The 17435-nt window shown below is 43.4% G+C and overlaps 7 protein-coding genes across 7 annotated transcripts; 5 read left to right on the top strand and 2 right to left on the bottom strand.

Annotated features, from left to right (window-relative positions):
• Positions 1–1127: 1127 nt before the first annotated feature.
• Positions 1128–3345, top strand: O0I10_007018 (uncharacterized protein; the record flags this gene model as incomplete). Its single annotated transcript, XM_058487038.1, has 15 exons — positions 1128–1231; positions 1299–1344; positions 1420–1506; positions 1578–1630; positions 1692–1824; positions 1890–1914; positions 1973–2007; positions 2077–2215; positions 2278–2349; positions 2414–2493; positions 2565–2631; positions 2696–2817; positions 2882–2945; positions 3002–3092; positions 3159–3345. The coding sequence occupies 15 exons, from the start codon at positions 1128–1130 to the stop codon at positions 3343–3345; spliced, it is 1305 nt and encodes a 434-aa protein (XP_058342115.1).
• A 160-nt stretch (positions 3346–3505) lies between these two features.
• O0I10_007017 (uncharacterized protein) lies at positions 3506–3874 on the bottom strand (the record flags this gene model as incomplete). Its single annotated transcript, XM_058487037.1, has 2 exons — positions 3506–3669; positions 3727–3874. The coding sequence occupies 2 exons, from the start codon at positions 3872–3874 to the stop codon at positions 3506–3508; spliced, it is 312 nt and encodes a 103-aa protein (XP_058342114.1).
• A 214-nt stretch (positions 3875–4088) lies between these two features.
• O0I10_007016 (uncharacterized protein) lies at positions 4089–6067 on the top strand (the record flags this gene model as incomplete). Its single annotated transcript, XM_058487036.1, has 5 exons — positions 4089–4323; positions 4390–4661; positions 4724–4833; positions 4902–5693; positions 5764–6067. The coding sequence occupies 5 exons, from the start codon at positions 4089–4091 to the stop codon at positions 6065–6067; spliced, it is 1713 nt and encodes a 570-aa protein (XP_058342113.1).
• Positions 6068–6410: 343 nt separating this feature from the next.
• Positions 6411–9112, top strand: O0I10_007015 (uncharacterized protein; the record flags this gene model as incomplete). Its single annotated transcript, XM_058487035.1, has 7 exons — positions 6411–6559; positions 6616–6881; positions 6949–7075; positions 7134–7270; positions 7326–8485; positions 8547–8729; positions 8786–9112. The coding sequence occupies 7 exons, from the start codon at positions 6411–6413 to the stop codon at positions 9110–9112; spliced, it is 2349 nt and encodes a 782-aa protein (XP_058342112.1).
• Positions 9113–9356: 244 nt separating this feature from the next.
• Positions 9357–13607, top strand: O0I10_007014 (calcium-translocating P-type ATPase, PMCA-type; the record flags this gene model as incomplete). Its single annotated transcript, XM_058487034.1, has 17 exons — positions 9357–9726; positions 9795–9888; positions 9953–10002; positions 10073–10146; positions 10253–10365; positions 10442–10559; positions 10643–10693; positions 10749–10855; positions 10939–11059; positions 11129–11226; positions 11297–11587; positions 11649–11776; positions 11843–12019; positions 12071–12201; positions 12254–12424; positions 12486–13117; positions 13187–13607. The coding sequence occupies 17 exons, from the start codon at positions 9357–9359 to the stop codon at positions 13605–13607; spliced, it is 3147 nt and encodes a 1048-aa protein (XP_058342111.1).
• Positions 13608–13783: 176 nt separating this feature from the next.
• On the top strand, positions 13784–14011 carry O0I10_007013 (uncharacterized protein; the record flags this gene model as incomplete). Its single annotated transcript, XM_058487033.1, has 1 exon — positions 13784–14011. One exon carries the CDS (start codon positions 13784–13786, stop codon positions 14009–14011), a length of 228 nt encoding a protein of 75 aa, XP_058342110.1.
• A 1943-nt stretch (positions 14012–15954) lies between these two features.
• Positions 15955–16370, bottom strand: O0I10_007012 (uncharacterized protein; the record flags this gene model as incomplete). The annotated part of the gene is made up of 2 exons (XM_058487032.1): positions 15955–16114; positions 16159–16370. 2 exons carry the CDS (start codon positions 16368–16370, stop codon positions 15955–15957), a joined length of 372 nt encoding a protein of 123 aa, XP_058342109.1.
• Positions 16371–17435: the final 1065 nt, after the last annotated feature.

The following is a 17435-nucleotide window of genomic DNA, read 5'->3' as shown; positions in this document are numbered from 1 at the left end:
ACAAGCCCAAAGAAGATGTGAAGAGTTGGGAGGAAAGCACAAAGGGCAACCTGTTGGAGAGAAAAAGAGACCTGTAGAAAAAAAAAGACAATCGGTAAATGCTCGCTTGCTTGGAGCGAAAAAAGAAAACTTTTTTTTCAAAGTCCTCTCTAGTGGCTTGATGCATTTGATTGGATAACTTACGCGCCAAAACCATCGGTCATTTAACCCTGTTTGAACGATAATGAACGCGTTGGCTTGATGAACGTGTGTTGTTGTCATCTTGCTCTTGTTGTTGCCAGGTGTATACTATTTGGCACCTCATGAAATTTTAGGAGGTGCAAGTGACTCAGATCTTAGATCAGCAAATATATGACACTGTCACGTGTAATACTAGGCGTGGTAAGATCGCGTGATGATGTAGTGCAGCTATGTCGTCAATGTGGGAGGATGTCTCCAACTGCGTTGATGAGCCATTTCACAATGTTTGTGTTACATCTAAAGCCTGCACGGCCGATATCAACAAGCAAGCCCTCCAATGAATGGCAAAGAAACATGGTGTTTGTATATCCATGTGCTAATCCATCATTGTTTTTTGTTGTTCTCAGAGCATCAAGCTGCTAAACCCCTTCCCAAACAACGTTTTAGAAAGATTATGTTGACTACTACTTACAGCAGCATACCATTAAAGCTTGTGCATAGTTAGGCGAGCAACGTTTCTACATGCGTTCTATAGCAGCAATATCACTCACTTCACAACGACCACTTTTCGTGTAATGTGATCAAGCAATGAATCCCGGATATATAGAACTACCCTTGACCTAAATATGAGTGTGGGTTTTCAAACACAAACAACAACAACCACTACTGCCCGATAAACGATACCAATCCTATCAAGCTTGACGGCAAGTTGTATTGACTTTTTGATCCTTCTTTATTATTACAGAACAAGGATGGCTATTCTACGTACTACGATGGTCCATCATTTGATGCTGATGCCTTAATGAGATTGTCAACGAATGAAGGAAAAATGACAAGCATGTTCATGCTGAGTATAAGGGTTGCTATTCTTGGCATCAGATGGCGGACACTCAAGGCTGCTTTTCCTCTCTCTCTCCTCTTTTCACTCAAACCTCCTTGTTCATCCAATGCCCGCCTACCAATCTTTCCCTGTCATCAATCAGCACTTTATTGTTGATCGCAAGTATCAGTTCATCCGCGAAATGGGCCAAGGTGCCTATGGCGTTGTGTGGTAGGTGCAAGAGTAACTCGCATTGACTCTTTCTTTTGACCCCTTGGAATCTGGCATGGTCTTGTAGTGCTGCCAAGGACACAGAATCCGGTGAACAAGTTGCCATCAAAAAGGTACTTGTTCTCAACCCCTCGGGCGGTTGTTGGTATTATCGACTTTGACGTCTCACACACCTTTCCTTTGTACAGGTCTGCAGGATATTTGAAAAGAACATTCTCGCCAAACGAGCTCTTCGCGAGGTCAAGCTTCTCAAGCATTTCAACGGACACGAGAACGTGAGTATGAGGAAAGTGAGGCTTCACGTTGCTATGGTTATTTGACGCGTGAGCTGCTGCGTTGGAAATAGATCACCTCGGTTATTGACATGGATATTGTCAACTTGCAAGATTTCAATGAGTTGTAAGTATCCATCCTTCCTTCCTCCCTCGCTTTGTCATGGTCTAAATGTTTTATTTTCAAGGTACCTTGTTCAAGAGCTGATGGAAGCTGATTTGCATCAAATCATCCGGTCCGGTCAACCTTTGACGGATGCCCATTTCCAGTACTTCGTGTATCAAATCTGCCGAGGTCTCAAGTATATTCATAGTGCCAATGTAAGTAGTTTTGTGTTGCTTCGGCTTGGATGGGTAGGACATGGGCTAAGCAATAGGCTGCATAGGTACTCCACCGTGACTTGAAACCAGGTAAACAGTGTTATTTATACGTGTCAAACACGTACTAACAACATCAGTGGATGTGTAGGCAACTTGTTGGTGAATGCTGATTGTGAGCTCAAGGTAAATAGAGGCATACCCATGGATAGTGGAATGTGGATAATGGTAAGCTCACTCTCGTGTTGACAATAGATTTGCGATTTTGGCTTGGCTCGTGGCTATTCGGAAAGTCCAGAGAGCAATGCTGCTGGCTTCATGACTGAATACGTTGCTACTCGATGGTACCGAGCTCCTGAAATCATGCTAAGCTTCCAAAACTATACCAAAGCCAGTAAGTTCCTACTCAGTGGATGGGATGCAAATGCTAAGAATCTATCATGTGCATTTTGATAGTTGACATGTGGTCTGTGGGTTGTATTTTTGCCGAAATGCTGGGTGGCAAACCCCTTTTCAAGGGAAGAGACTGTGAGTATTCTTTCATGTGAAAGGCTTTGATGATTTATATGCTTACAACATGTTCCACGTATAGACGTTGATCAGTTAAACCAGATTCTCGGCATTCTTGGTACACCAGATGAAGAGACCTTGAGACGTGTCGGCAGTGAAAGGGTAAACGGGAGAACAGGGAACTTGTGCAACTCTACAGGTGTAACTCACACATCAACGTCGACGACATGTAGGCTCAAGTGTACATCCGAAGCCTTCCTCGCATGCCAAAGATCCCATTCCAAAACTTGTATCCCAGAGGTAATTGTGTAAAGTGGATGTGTGGAAGATTGCATTTATTTATTAATCGTTATGGATCATGTAGCTAACCCACTCGCCATTGATTTGTTGAACAAATTGCTCGAATTCGATCCCGCCAAGCGGATCACTGTTGAAGAGGCCCTTGCACACCCTTATCTGAGTGCGTACCACGATGAAGATGATGAGGTAAGTAAAGGAATTGATGTCGAAGGTAGTAGATGGATGGCTCAAAAGTGACGTTATCATGTAGCCTTCGCACACTGAGACTTTTGACTTTTCGTTCGAGGTGGTTGATTCAATTGAAGATATGCGCAGTAAGTCATGATCTCTTTATGGAAATGAACGACGATGCTAAACGCTGGTTTAAAAGAAATGATTGCCCAAGAAGTCATGTCATTCAAGGCCAACAAGCAAGGTTTGATGCCTCCTCAAGCAGGTGCAAATTTGCGACGAAAGGAAAGGTAAATTGAATAGCAAAAGGTGTGATGAGATACAAGAGAACTAAGCAAAGGGGGGCAATTTTTTAGCTTATCGGCACAAGATCGTGAAGCACTTGAGCGAAGTAAACAAGCTGCAGCACAACAACCACGAGGAGGTGAACAAGAAGCCAATGTTGCAGCTGGTGGATCAGTAGCAGCATCAGCAGTTGGCAACCATGCTGTCCACCACATGGAAGTTGATGAGCTGGAACGCGAGCTTAGTGGACGTGCTTAGATATCCCGTTTCACTCCCCATATATGCATGAATTTCGCCCTCACTTTCCATCCCAATTTTCTTTTTGATAACAACTTTGTGTCTTATTTTTTTTAATGTTTGAACACTATGCTTTGAAGGATATACATGGCATGGATGGGTGCTTTGATTGAAGTGGTATCTATGTACTCGATGACTGTAACTGTGCTTCCATCCTTTGTACACGTAATTGGGTTTGCTGCATAAGTTTATTGGCCGATGCGAGCTTTTTCCTTGAATCAGTCAACTTCTCTAAGGCAGGATGCAATTGTGGTGGCTCTGCAATGTCTTTGAAATGCTCGAGTTCTTGAAGATATGGATGGCATTAAATTATATCCATGGCAATCATCATTGATAGCTTACCTGTTATCAGTCGTTCAATTTCTTTTCCAAGGCCTTCTTGACTTTTTTGAGCAGATACGATAGCTTTATCCATATCGGTTACTACAGGTGTGAGCAATGAGGCAATGCCTTGTGCCATGGATTGCTGTGTTGTCTCATCGGTGCTCATGGCAAAGGTGTGTGAGTGTGGTGCAAGATAACGGAAGATGGAAGCGGTCGTCCAATCAACTGTGGCTCAGGTGCAAAAATATTTGTAGGCTGCTGTGGAGGTCAACGTATCGCCTTTTACTTCTTCACCTCTTTCAAACAAGGCAAGTGCCCTTTCAGCTTGATCAACAGCTCCATTTCAAACACACGTTAACATTCGAGAACATATAGTCATCATGGCCGGTGCGAAGCCTAGTTTCGAATTACCAAAGATCTACGAGAATGCTGGTGGCTGGGGCCCTACCAACCAAGTGATCCCTCTCCAATTCCGCGACATTCCTTATGCCCCTTACAGCAAAGGTGACAAGCTCGGCCGTATCGCTGACTGGACCAATCCCGATGCTCAAAAGCAAGACAACAACCAAGTAACTGGACGCACTGGACGTACCGGCTTCAACCGCTTCAACCGTGGTAAGAGCTACAAGTTGTCAAATAGGCTGAATGGGAATATTGACAATGATGGATTTGATGTATTAGAACAACAACAAGCTTATGGTGCTTCATTTGCCTCTGCTTTTGCATACACTCACACCGAAGATGAATCCTCCTTCTCCGTGGTTGACAATCGTTCTGCAGCTGCAAAGAAGATGGCTCTCAAATCGGTTGGTGGTGGCCAACGTAATCGACCCCAAAACAAGCAAGCTACTACAACCACCAACGCCGGCTATCGTCAAAGCAACCAACGCGGTGGACCTGGCAACAGACAACAACAGGGTCGTAAGAAATATGGTTACAACGCTTATGACAAGGTATGACAATGATCGATTTATGCATATACATTTATATATTCACACCGATTATTCCGTTATAGCGTGTTCGTACCGCTTCTATCGCCATTGGTCCTGACTGGAAGGTTTTGGATGAGATTGAGTTTAGCCGTCTCAGCAAATTGAACTTCACTGCACCTGAAGCCATTGATGTGTAAGTTGGATGCAAAGGAGATACTATCATCATGATTGGGGTTTTATTGACAAATTTAATGATTCTAGTGCTACCTTTGGCTCTGTCAAATACTACAACAAAGCATATGATCGCGTCAACACAAAGAATGAAAAGGCTTTGCAACACATTGAACGTATCAAATACGACACAACCGCATCCGACGATCCTATCATCCAACAATTCTTGCAAGATGACACTGCCAGCGTGTTCGCTACCGACACTGTACTCGCTTTGTTAATGTGCGCCACTCGTACCATTCATCCATGGGACATTGTCGTCAAGAAGATTGGCGATAAGGTTATTCTCGACAAGCGACCTAACGGCATCTTTGATTATGTTCCAGTGAATGAGAATGCTGCTGATCCACCACTTGAAACCGATAAGGATAACCTCAACTCATGGGCCGCTCTTTGTCATGAAGCCACCTATATCAACCAAAACTTTGCACGTCAAGTCCTCGATCCTAACAGCTCACTCGATTTCGACAAGCCTAACCCCTTCGCTACCGAAGATACCAAGGACAAGTTGGCATCATGTGGATACCGCTACCGTAAATTCAGCTTATCGGGTGCTAATGCTGAGGAGGATGAGGAAAAGACTTATTTGATGGTGCGAACTGAGGTGGATGCTGCTATCAAGCTTGGCCAAAACAACTCTTACATTATGGTCCGTGCATTGAATGAATATGATCCCAACTCTCAAGGTTCGTTGCCATGGAAGAAGAGCTTGGATTCTCAACGTGGTGCTGTCGTTGCTGCTGAAATGAAGAACAATGCTGCCAAGTTGGCTCGATGGGCTGTGCAAGCTTTGCTTGCTGGTGCTGATCAATTGAAGCTCGGGTAAGTGAATGGATGGATGGAAAGTGGGGGATCAAAGATGAATCAATAGGCTCATTGTTCATGTTCATAGTTATGTTGCTCGTGTGGATCCCAAGAACAACCGCCGACATACTATCCTTGGTACACAAGCTTACAAGCCCCGTGATTTCGCTGCTCAAATGAACTTGTCTTTGCCCAATGGATGGGGTATTGTCAAGGCTGTCTCTGACATGTGCTTGCAATTGCCAGAGGGCAAGTACATCCTTATGAAGGATCCCAACAGATCTATCTTGCGTGTCTATGAAGTACCTAGTGAAGAAGATCTTGACCGTGCTGGTGAAGAACAACCCGCTGATGCCGAAGCAGAGGCTGCCACCGACAAGAATGAAAAGTAGTAGTTTTAATAAAATGAATTTATTGTTTTGCATCTAGCATCAAAAAAGAGAAAAGTTGTTGTATTGGGTATTCTATAAAAGTATAACCTTGAATAAAGGTACACCTGTGTATGAACAAATGGATCATAAAGACGCGCTATTAGAGTATCTACAATCCTATTAGAGAATCCCTATTGATCAATTAAGCGATTGCCACTCCAATACATTGATCATTGCATTCAAGTAATGGTTCAAGAGGTTGTGAATGTTATGCTGTGACCACCACTACTCCGCTTTCTTCCTCTCCTCTCTTTCTCTTGGTTGACATCCCGTTTTCTTTCTTCTTCACCGACACTGCCCTTCTATGACAAGCTATATCAAGTTCACGCCGATATCCGGTGCCAAGAACGAGAACCCATTATGCTACTTGCTTGAAATCGATGAGGTCAAGATCCTCTTGGATTGTGGTTGGTCGGATACCTTCGATACAGATGATTTGGCGAATCTGAAAAAGTATGATCCTACACGCCCATTCCATAACAATGCTGACGAGTTTACTCTACCATTAGAGTTGCCAAGCAAATCGACGCGGTCTTGATCTCCCATTGCGACCTTAACCACCTTGGAGCGTTACCTTATGCACGAAGTCAACTTGGTATGACTTGTCCAGTCTATGCAACTCTTCCGGTCGTCAATATGGGCAAAATGTGCATGTACGACTTGCATCAATCCAAAACCAACGAGATGGAATTCAAGACGTTTTCACTTGAAAGCATTGATGAAGCATTTGAAAAGATCACATCCTTGCGTTATTCACAGCCTTACGCTTTATCTGGTAAGAAGATGCATATCGTGTCAATGGATGTCCCTGGTGTCTCACATACATGGATTGTCGTCGTTAGGCAAATGTCAGGGCATCACCATTACCGCCTATGCTGCAGCACACACGATTGGTGGTACCATTTGGAAGATCAAACAGGACACCGACGAGATCGTTTATGCCGTGGATTTCAATCATCGAAAAGAAAGGTAAAAGTGCCGATGGTGTACAAGGTGGACATAGGACTCATTTGTTGGCAAACCATAGTCATTTGGATGGCACAGTACTTCATTCAAACGGGATGGTCCTTGATGCACTTACGCGCCCTTCATTGATGATTACGGATGCTCTTAATGCAGCAGTGGTTCATCCACCACGAAAGGAACGATACGCTGCTTTATTTGGTATGGATCAATACATCATCATCTCAAGCTATAGGTAACTAACGAATCACATTAGACACTATTTCTAGCACATTAAGTGCAGGAGGCTCTGTTCTCCTTCCTACCGATTCCTCAGCACGTGTTCTCGAATTATCCTACTTGCTCGATCAACATTGGATTCAAAAGCACCTGAATTATCCATTGATCATGGTCACCAACACCAGCTATCACACTGTACACTTCGCCAAAAGTATGCTTGAATGGATGGGAGACGACCTTACACAGCACTTTTCACAAACGCGTGAGAATCCATTTGACTTTAAGTATTTGCGATTGTGTCACAAGTTGGAGGATTTGGATAATTATGCCGGACCCAAAGTGGTGATTGCAAGCAACACGAGCTTAGAAACGGGTTTTGCACGTGACTTATTCCTACGTTGGATGGGCCATAGCGATGAATCAGCCGATACAGCAAATACCAAGAATACCCTGATCTTAACGGATCGCTCCTCACCTGGCTCATTGGCTCGACAACTCTACGATGAATGGAACACCCGCACCAATGTACTTATTCCAGAAGAACAACAACGCAGCCAAAGAGAACCCATTAAGCCATCCATTGATTATCATGCATCTTTACATTTGACGGTGTATCGACGTGTACCACTTGAAGGTGAAGAATTGGCTGAATTTGAACAACGACAACGCGAAAAGGCTGAGAGGGATGCTGCACATGCTGCCATGATTGCTCGATCCAAGACCATTATGGAAGAAGACGAATCTGATGAATCAGATATGGATGAAGCGGATGATGCCATGGAAGATTTATTATTGGGAGGTCAATTTGATTTATACGTGCGTGATCAAGGGCGATCAGGTGGTTTCTTCAAGCAAGCACAAAGCTATCGCATGTTTCCTTACCTCGAACGCCGTAAAAAGATCGATGATTACGGTGAAGCGATTCAGCCTGAGCACTATCTAAAGGCATCTGATTTGGATCGTATGCAACTTGAGGATGCAGAAAAGAACAAGGAAGCAGGTGCCAACTTTTCCAAAAACGATCCCATGGCAATTGATGAGCCATTATTACCTGGCAAAGTGGAGCAGCCTATGAAGTATATCACAAACGAAGAAGATGTGTCGATTGATTGTCAGCTACGCTATGTGGATTTGGAGGGCTTATCGGATGGCAGATCAATGAAAACCATTTTACCACAAATTGCTCCTCGTAAGCTGGTAAGTGACCCAAGAAGTTGAGAGTGAGTATGGCATGTCGCTTACTTGTTCAACAATGTAGATTATCGTACACGGCTTACAAGGTCCTACTCAAGAACTGGCACAAGCATGTCGCAACATGGATCATTTCACCAAAGAAGTCTTTACACCATCCATTGGCGAAGTCCTTAATGTATCTGCTGCCACCAACATTTATCGTGTGAAGCTGACGGATGCACTTGTGAGCTCGCTTCAATTCTCCAAAGTATGTACATTATTGTTATGATGGTAGGAAATGATACTAACATCCCCAATCCATAGCTGGATGATTACGAGCTTGCGCGTGTCTCTGGACGTATTCATTTCCCATCCGATTCTACCACACCATCGCTGGACGTTGATACATCAGAAAAACCATCCAAGTGGGAGCCATCCGTATTTGTGGGAGACATTCGATTGAGTGAATTCAAGCGGATACTACAAAATGAAGGCATTTCGGCTGAATTCAAAGGCGAAGGTGTTCTCGTATGCAATGATCGAGTGGCTGTACGAAAAACGGGCACAGGTCAATTACTTGTCGAAGGCCTCTTATCACCTGACTATTACAAGATTCGATCCCTTTTGTATTCTCAACATGCTATCTTGTAACATGATTTTTCCTTGTAGATAATAAATGCATCTTAACTAGCGTCCCATGTGCTTAAGGCTGATTTACCATTCGTGTAACCGATTGACATGAAACGTTCCTGTTTTGAAGAAGGGTCGTTAGATTACCCGGGAACTACTACTCTTATTATTTCCCTCTCTTCTTTTCCTTTCTTCCTCTCTCTCTCTCCTTTTTTTATTTGTTGCTCTCTTTTCACTTGTATATATAGCACACAGCATACGCAGCATGATTAGCAGTGGCACCCCGTTATTGCAACACGAGTCATCAACACCATCCACCAAAAAACATTTCGGTGTCACCATCGACCAGCTTTGCTCGCTTGTGGATGACAATCATAATCCGAAATTGTTGATTGAATTAGGCGGCATGATGGGCATTTGTCAAGCATTAAAAGTGGATCCAACCGTGGGATTGGCACCTGACGAATCTTTTGATCCTCATTATGGGATACACCACCACAACAACAATGACCCTGATAAAAAACGACAACCGTTCATTGAGCGAAAGGAAGCCTTTGGATACAATGAAATGCCCAGTGTTCCGGAACAAACGATCCTATCTCTGATATGGGCTGCTTACAATGATCAAACCCTCAGTACGTAACGTCTCCTTGATCCTTGAATGAAACCCAAGGTTGCTTATTATGCATGTACACATACGTAGTCATGCTATCTATCGCATCTCTGGTATCCCTTGTGGTGGGCATTTGGGAAGATCACTCGATCAATCACCCTGTAGATGAACCTAAAGTAGGATGGTAAGTGGGAAATGAGTAGCTTTTGAAAAAAAATCAAACACAAACACCAAGATCCAATATTTAGGGTGGATGGTGTCGCGATCATTGTGGCAGTAGCTGTGGTTGTGATAACAAGTAAGCAATATGGGCGGGTGGGAAACACACATTATAGAACTTTCTTTGTTCACATGAATGTTGTTGTAAGATGCGATCAATGACTACGAGAAAAACAAACAATTCCGAAAGCTGACAGCCAAGAAAGAGGATCGGCCAGTCAAGGCATGTACATCTATCTACATACGCACTTTTTTTTTTGCTCCAATGCGCTCTCGTGTCACCTTTGATCCCAAGCCTATATATTAACCTAGGTACACAAACATTATAGATTCTACGTGGTGGTATCTCCCAACAAATACAAATCCATGAGGTGGTTGTGGGGGATGTTTTGTTTCTTGAACCGGGCGATATGGTTACCGTCGATTGTATTTACATTGAAGGGTATGTCAAAAAATGGCCATGATGGATGTAGGTATCCACCATCTCCTTACACAAACACCCTTCTTTTGCCTTTTAGCCATAATCTCCGGTGTGACGAATCTACCGCGACTGGCGAGTCTTGTCATGTCAAAAAGAACGCGATCGATGACTGTATCATTTTGAGTGGATCTAAAATCCTACAAGGCGTTGCAAAGGTAACATCAAAAGAGAGTGCGCGGATCGGCGGATCTTTTTGTTTGTTTGGGTAATATATACATCTCATCATCATGCATTTCAGGTGGTGGTGATTGCCGTCGGGGAAAACAGCTTCTATGGGCGAGCCATGGCAGTAAGTACAAATAACCTGTTGTATCCTAGCAACCACCTGATGGCATTGATAACAGCTACTTCGAGATGCACAAACCGAGCACACGCCATTACAACTCAAGTTGAACGTATTGGCAGACCAAATTGCAAAATTCGGGTTCGCAGCAGCTGGCTTGATGTTTGGGTATGACAATGTGATGCTTTGTTTATGTTGTCACCACCACCACCACTAATGCATGTGCTTTCCCTCCTCCACCCTTCCTATAGTGTTCTTCTCGTGAAGCTCCTTGTGCTCAGTATTCTCCAAGACCATTGGCTCTCAACACGCGAACTGCTGACAGAGCTAGTGGGTATTGTCATTCAAGCCATCACCGTCATTGTCGTCGCTGTAAGTAGATGAATGCCTGTTGCCATGACGACAGGATGATTACTAATAATGGTGGTGGATTTTATGTAGGTACCTGAAGGATTGCCTATGGCAGTGACCCTTGCTTTGGCATTCGCAACAACGGAAATGTTAAAGGACAATAATCTCGTACGACACCTGTCAGCATGGTAAGATCTTGGGTCACAGGGCGTTGTTCAATCATTTTCAAATATGGAACTTATTACCGGTGAATGATAGTGAAACGATGGGCAATGCAACAGCTGCGTGCTCCGACAAGACCGGCACACTCACCGAAAATAGGATGACGGTTGTCAGTGCGGCTCTTGCCGAGCTTCATTTTACCAATCGTATTGAATTTGGCGCTTGGCGTTACAACGTTCACCCTGTAGCGTTGGAGTTGGCTGTGGAAGGGATTGCACTCAACTCAACGGCGTTTGAAGGAAAAGATGGCAACTATGTGGGATCCACTACCGAGTCTGCCATGCTGGAATTTATTAAACGCTTGGGATACAGCTATCAAGAAATCAGGCAAGTGAATTGATTAATGAATACGAGACACCCATTGTACTTATACATTGGATCATTGCAGAGCTTCAAGCAAAATTATGGGGGTCTATCCTTTCAATTCAGAAGCCAAGAGCATGACAACGGTGATTCAAATGAGAGAATGCAATGTTGTTTCCTCTACACGAAACGAGTACCGCGTATACACCAAAGGTATAGTAGGATAATGGCAAACATTCATCTTTGGTATCATGTATCATAAACACGCCTAGGTAACAGGTGCTGCTGAAACAATTGTCCAGCTTTGCTCTCATTACATCGATGCACGTGGCAAGATTCAGCCATTATCAGAAGAAACACGTACCCAATACCAGCTTCTTGTGAATCAATACTCCCAACGATCTCTTCGTACTTTGGCATTAGCTTACCGTGATGTGAACAAGAAGACGTATCAAGGTATTTAATGCATTACAGCGTGTCACTTGAAGAGGATTGACCAAGGAGTAGGTTTTCATACTGATGATCCCCCACTTGAGGACTTGGTGTTATTGGGTATTGTTGGAATCCAAGATCCATTACGTGAAGGTGTCATTGAATCAGTACAAGCCTTTCAACGTGCTGGTGTATTCATACGCATGGTATGAAGGATGTCATTTCATGTGCTTTGTTTATTGTTGACACCACCTGCAGATCACAGGAGACAATATTGAGACGGCCAAGGCTATTGCAAAAGAAAGTGGCATCCTGACAGTGGGTGGCATTGCCATGACAGGTCCTGAATTCCGTGCTCTTAGTATTGATGACCAATTCCGTATCATCCCTCGACTTCAAGTTTTGGCTCGTTCTTCGCCCATTGATAAGGTAAGCTTATAACAACATCGCTTGACACAAACATCTCATATGTGTACGTGTATCCCAAAAGACACTTGTCGTTACTCGATTGCAGCAACTTGATGAAGTCGTGGCAATTGTAGGTGATGGCTGCAACGATGGGCCTGCTCTAAAGTTGGCGAATGTGGGATTTGCTATGGGCGTTACGGGCACCGAAGTTGCCAAAGAAGCGTCTGATATTATCCTTATGGATGACAACTTTAATTCAATCCTTCAAGCGTTAAAATGGGGACGTGCTGTCAATGATGGTGTACGCAAGTTTTTAACCTTTCAGTTGACGGTCAATATTGCTGCTGTGGTGTTATCCTTTGTGAGTGCAACTGCATCCGAGACATCTGAAAGCATCCTTAGCGCCGTGCAATTGCTGTGGGTCAACATGATTATGGACACATTTGCTGCCTTGGCATTGGCCACTGAACCCTTATCAGACGAGCTGGTGAAACGAAAGCCACTTTGCAAGCATTCTGGATTGATTAATTGGCGTATGACGCGCATGATTCTTGGCCAGGCCACGTTCCAAATTGCTATCAATTTGCTTCTTATGTATCATGGACCCGCCATCTTTGGACTTGATAGCTCACTCAGCCAAGATCGAAAGGTGTTACGCACCATGGTTTTCAATGTCTTTGTATTCATGCAAGTGTTCAATGAGCTCAATTGCAGGTAAAGCAGCAACAATACAATAACAACAACAAAAGCAGCAGGGGCTAATGCAGCATTTTATTTGTGTAGACGCATTGACGATCAACTCAACATTCTACGTGGCATTGCACATGACTATTTGTTCTTGGCTATCCAAGCCTTTGTGATTGTTGGGCAATGCTTGATCATTCAATATGGTGGTTTGGCTTTCAAGACGGTCCCATTGAGCATGAACCAGTGGATTTGCACCGTGGCCATTGGATCACTTTCCATTCCTGCAGGTATACTCATTCGTCTCTTGCCACCCGATATACCATGGTTTTGGAGCAATGGCAACAATGATGAAGAGTTCAAACATACCGTGTCGTATGCTCGTCTTCGATGGGAATCAGCCATGGATTATGCGTTCGAGCTTGTAAGAGAAAAGAAGAAATCGCGTGTAGAAGAAGAAGATGCTACTGCTGCTGCTGCCTATGCTTTGATCAATGGCGACCCTCATTATACTTTGTAAATAGCATGTTTCATACATTTATCCATAAAGTGGTGGTACAAGTTGCATAAAAGCGAACATTGACATCACGTGTGAAAAAAGTCAGCAGCAGCCTAAGAGCGAGAGAGGGATTAATGCCGTGCTGCATCCTTCATTTCCTTTTTCTTTTTGTTGTGACCACACACACACATAACCCAATGTCGAATCGACCTGACGAGGAGGAAGACGACCCTTACAATGCACGCATTGAACGCACAGGCTGTGCCCAAGAGAACGAAGATTTACAGCTCTGCTTTTATGACAAGAAGGATTGGCGATTATGCGCAGAGGAAATGAAGCGCTTTCGAGCATGCTTTCAAGCCAATTCGAAGAATGCCGGCAGTCGAGAATTGAGAGAATCCCAACAACAACAAGAGAAGCAATGATAGCGTGTAGCATAGCCACAGTTTTAGACTTGCTTTACGTATCTTTATATAATTAAAAAAATAGAGTAATACACAAATATGGTGGCAACGAGAAGTAATAGAGTAGTTTACAAAGAAATGGGATAGCAAGGAAAGGAAAGTAAGGGAAAGAAAGCCAATAAGAGAAGCACCAACAAGAGGAGAGATGGAATATTGCCAAAGGATTGGATTGGTTATAGTCAGATGATGTTAGTATTCGTAATACATTCAATCCTTCATCATTGACTTACCTTAAGATACTGGACGCGAGGCGCCCCGCCAGGTGGACAAGTCTGGCGTTGTACGAGAAAATTTGGAGCAAAGGTCTGAAGGAGCAGCACGACAGGACCCTTAATACTGTGTCGGGAAGGGGAGGGGCACCGCCACAGGACAAGCTTGGACACCACCAGACAACAAAAGCCAAGAGAAAAGGGAAAGACACCAATCGAGTGGTTTGTGTTGATGGGAGCATTGTAAAGATAAAAAGGACCCAACATATCATGGGCTTTTATACACAAAACGACACACGTTTTTGCTTCAGCACAATCCACATAAAGGGGGTGTAAGGGGTTGATAGATGGGTACAAATGTCGTCACCAAATATAGTACTTTAGGGTTTACTAGAAAAGGAATGCCATGGATGTGATGGAAATAAGAACTGCATACATGTTTATCGATTGCATAAAGACATCTTAGAACAAGACCATGATGCTCTAAAACACGGATTTTGACTATATTAGTAAAGAAACTGACAGCGAAGGAATGGATGCATCATATCGAGAACACATGCAGCGGATTGTTTACGATCATCTGACCTTTAGGCATCCAACATGGTACTTTTAATAACTTGAAAGTGTTGCCACCTTATTTGTATACAAACTTCTTAGAAGATCTCGATTATCTAAAGCACGGCTAATGACCATATTAGCAGAGAAACCAGTAGAATCGATTGATTCTAAGTTTCATACAGCAACATGTACCCAGTCGTTCGTGATCATCCAACCAATCGCTATTGCAGTGCTTCAATGTCAAAGGATAAATCGTCATGATGCAGGGATAAAAAGGGGTTATTTGTGTTGGCGGTAACTCATAATGGTAACGCGAACAAGTAAAGAAGGGCTCGAACATCATATATGACTCATAAACGGTAAGCATCATTTATCACAGATTGATCATATGATAAACGACATGTAAAAGGGGCTAAAATGACTCAACACCTGTGAATAGCACATATATGCTTTTATGCTTGACCTTTGTATGACTATGGGACTATTACATATCAACACGATATGTGTCTTAACCGGTCCTATTTACACAACAATGACGAATACAGCAGATCCGCGCACCACTGTATGAAAAGGCTGGGTGTGAGATGAAAGTAATGACAATGATGCATTAATGTTGGATATGCAAGGATTTTTCCGCAAAAGGAAGCATCCGCTTTGTTGAGTTGTTTTTGTTATACGAGCTATTTTGGGTAGCCGATATACCACATCATTGGGTGCCAGATTTTATATACTGTTGTCAAGCATTATCATCACTGTGATATATGGAGAGAAGATGAGTGTGTGTGTGAGTGATATGAGAGATGTAGCGAGATCGGTAACGTAGGTGTCCGTGAGACTCAATAAAAGAAAAAGAAGACAAAGTTTATTTGTTGGGATGTGATGCAATCGTGCAAGTGTGAGAGACGATAGTGATTACATGCTCAGAATACGACAGGAACTATAAAATGATCGAATGTCTTATTGATATACCAAAGGTTGCTTGCTTGATGCTATAAAGAATCCAACAAATGCCAAACCTTGATAGTCAAAGGCAAATCAAAGGAGGAGCCATACTTGAGAAGAGCAGAACAGATGATCCAATAAAGCTTGATGGCACCAAAGATATGTATGTTTGCTTGAGACAACTGTAACTCTATGCTATCGATGTCGTGTCACTGTTGTTTCCATGTAAGACTCGTTAATTGACAATGCTTCTTTTGTGCTCCTAATGCCATACATACCAGTGATACAATGTGCCACTTTTTTCAAACCACTGTCTTCTTGCTGGCCAGAAATGTCATCATCCAACATGCTCAACCTATCATATACGTGATATGAGATAACAAGCACATCATCACATACGCGTTTCTGATCAACTTACCCAAAAGGTACAATGTAAAGACGTGTTGGAACGCACCTTGTGGACAGGTGGGAAGAATACACGTGACAGCCCTTGAAACTTGTATACGAGACGTGAGCTGCTGAATGCTCTTGAAAGCGATTTGCCAATGCCAAGAATCACCAGAATACCGAGTAATGCTGCTGAAACTAAAGACATGGACTCTGCTGCTCATTGCTGCGTCTTGCTTGTTGCTGATAGCATCCACCGATAACACACATGCGTAGCATGATAAACATCAAAGGATTGACGACAACCTTGGTGGAGAGATACATAGGTGACCTTGATACCACGGAAGGTGTCGACGTTGGCTCTCACTGCTTGTTGGTGACATGATCCATCCATAAGAGACGTGTAATAGCAGCCATTGCCAATAATTAGAAACCACCAAGAGATGGAAAGCTTGTTGACACCAAAGATATACAAGTTGCTCCTTGCTGCTGACGTGATCAATCGATAAGAGACCTTGTTTGCAGGGTGCCACCGAATTGCCGATAGCGAGAACCACCAGATGATGGGATAAAGCATGAAATGACACCAACGATATGGATGCTGTTGCTTGTTGCTGATACAATTCACTCACAAAAGACTTGCATTGGCTGACAGTCTCCAGAGAAATCGTCCGTTGCTTGGTAACCAACCACCAGAAATGAAACAAAGATGACACGAGATAGACGCCCTTCCTCATTGCTGACATGATTCACCTATAAAAGATACATAGTAAACGAAGTTTTCGAGAGCATCCAATAATACTTAGCAACCATAGCTGTGATCCTGTAAACTTCAAAGCGCCAAAAGACAAGCAGCTCTCTGCAATGTCCCTCTAGATAATGGTAAGCGTTTCAGCAAAGGTCTCCAAAGGATCATGATCATACAGACCTGAACCATGGTGATCACAAGGAATTGCAACCAAATACATCATCCGAAGACAATACGATAATCAACCTGCGACACCAAGGAATGCCACCATATGTACCATACGCTCATGGATCCTGAAATTGCGCATCATAAGAGATATCCACCTTCTCTCTGTAGGCAAGGAAATCAATAGCCGTACTTGGATGGAGGCCGTGTGCACAGTGGATGCCTTTTTAAATTGGCCTTGCCATCGCACCTTGAGTCACACTGTTTCCGGGCACAAAATTCCCCAGGAGAGTACAGTACAGTGACACTCTTGACTTGCTGATTGATCATAATAGTATCGCCGAAGGAGACTCTGCCACTGTATGGCGTTCGGTAA

The sequence above is a fragment of the Lichtheimia ornata genome (genome assembly GCF_029851405.1).
Source record: "Lichtheimia ornata isolate CBS 291.66 chromosome Unknown scaffold00033, whole genome shotgun sequence".
Taxonomy (NCBI): Eukaryota; Fungi; Mucoromycota; class Mucoromycetes; order Mucorales; family Lichtheimiaceae; genus Lichtheimia; species Lichtheimia ornata.
The sequence above is the reverse complement of the archived record's forward strand: the minus strand, read 5'-3'. Positions and strand labels throughout refer to the sequence as shown.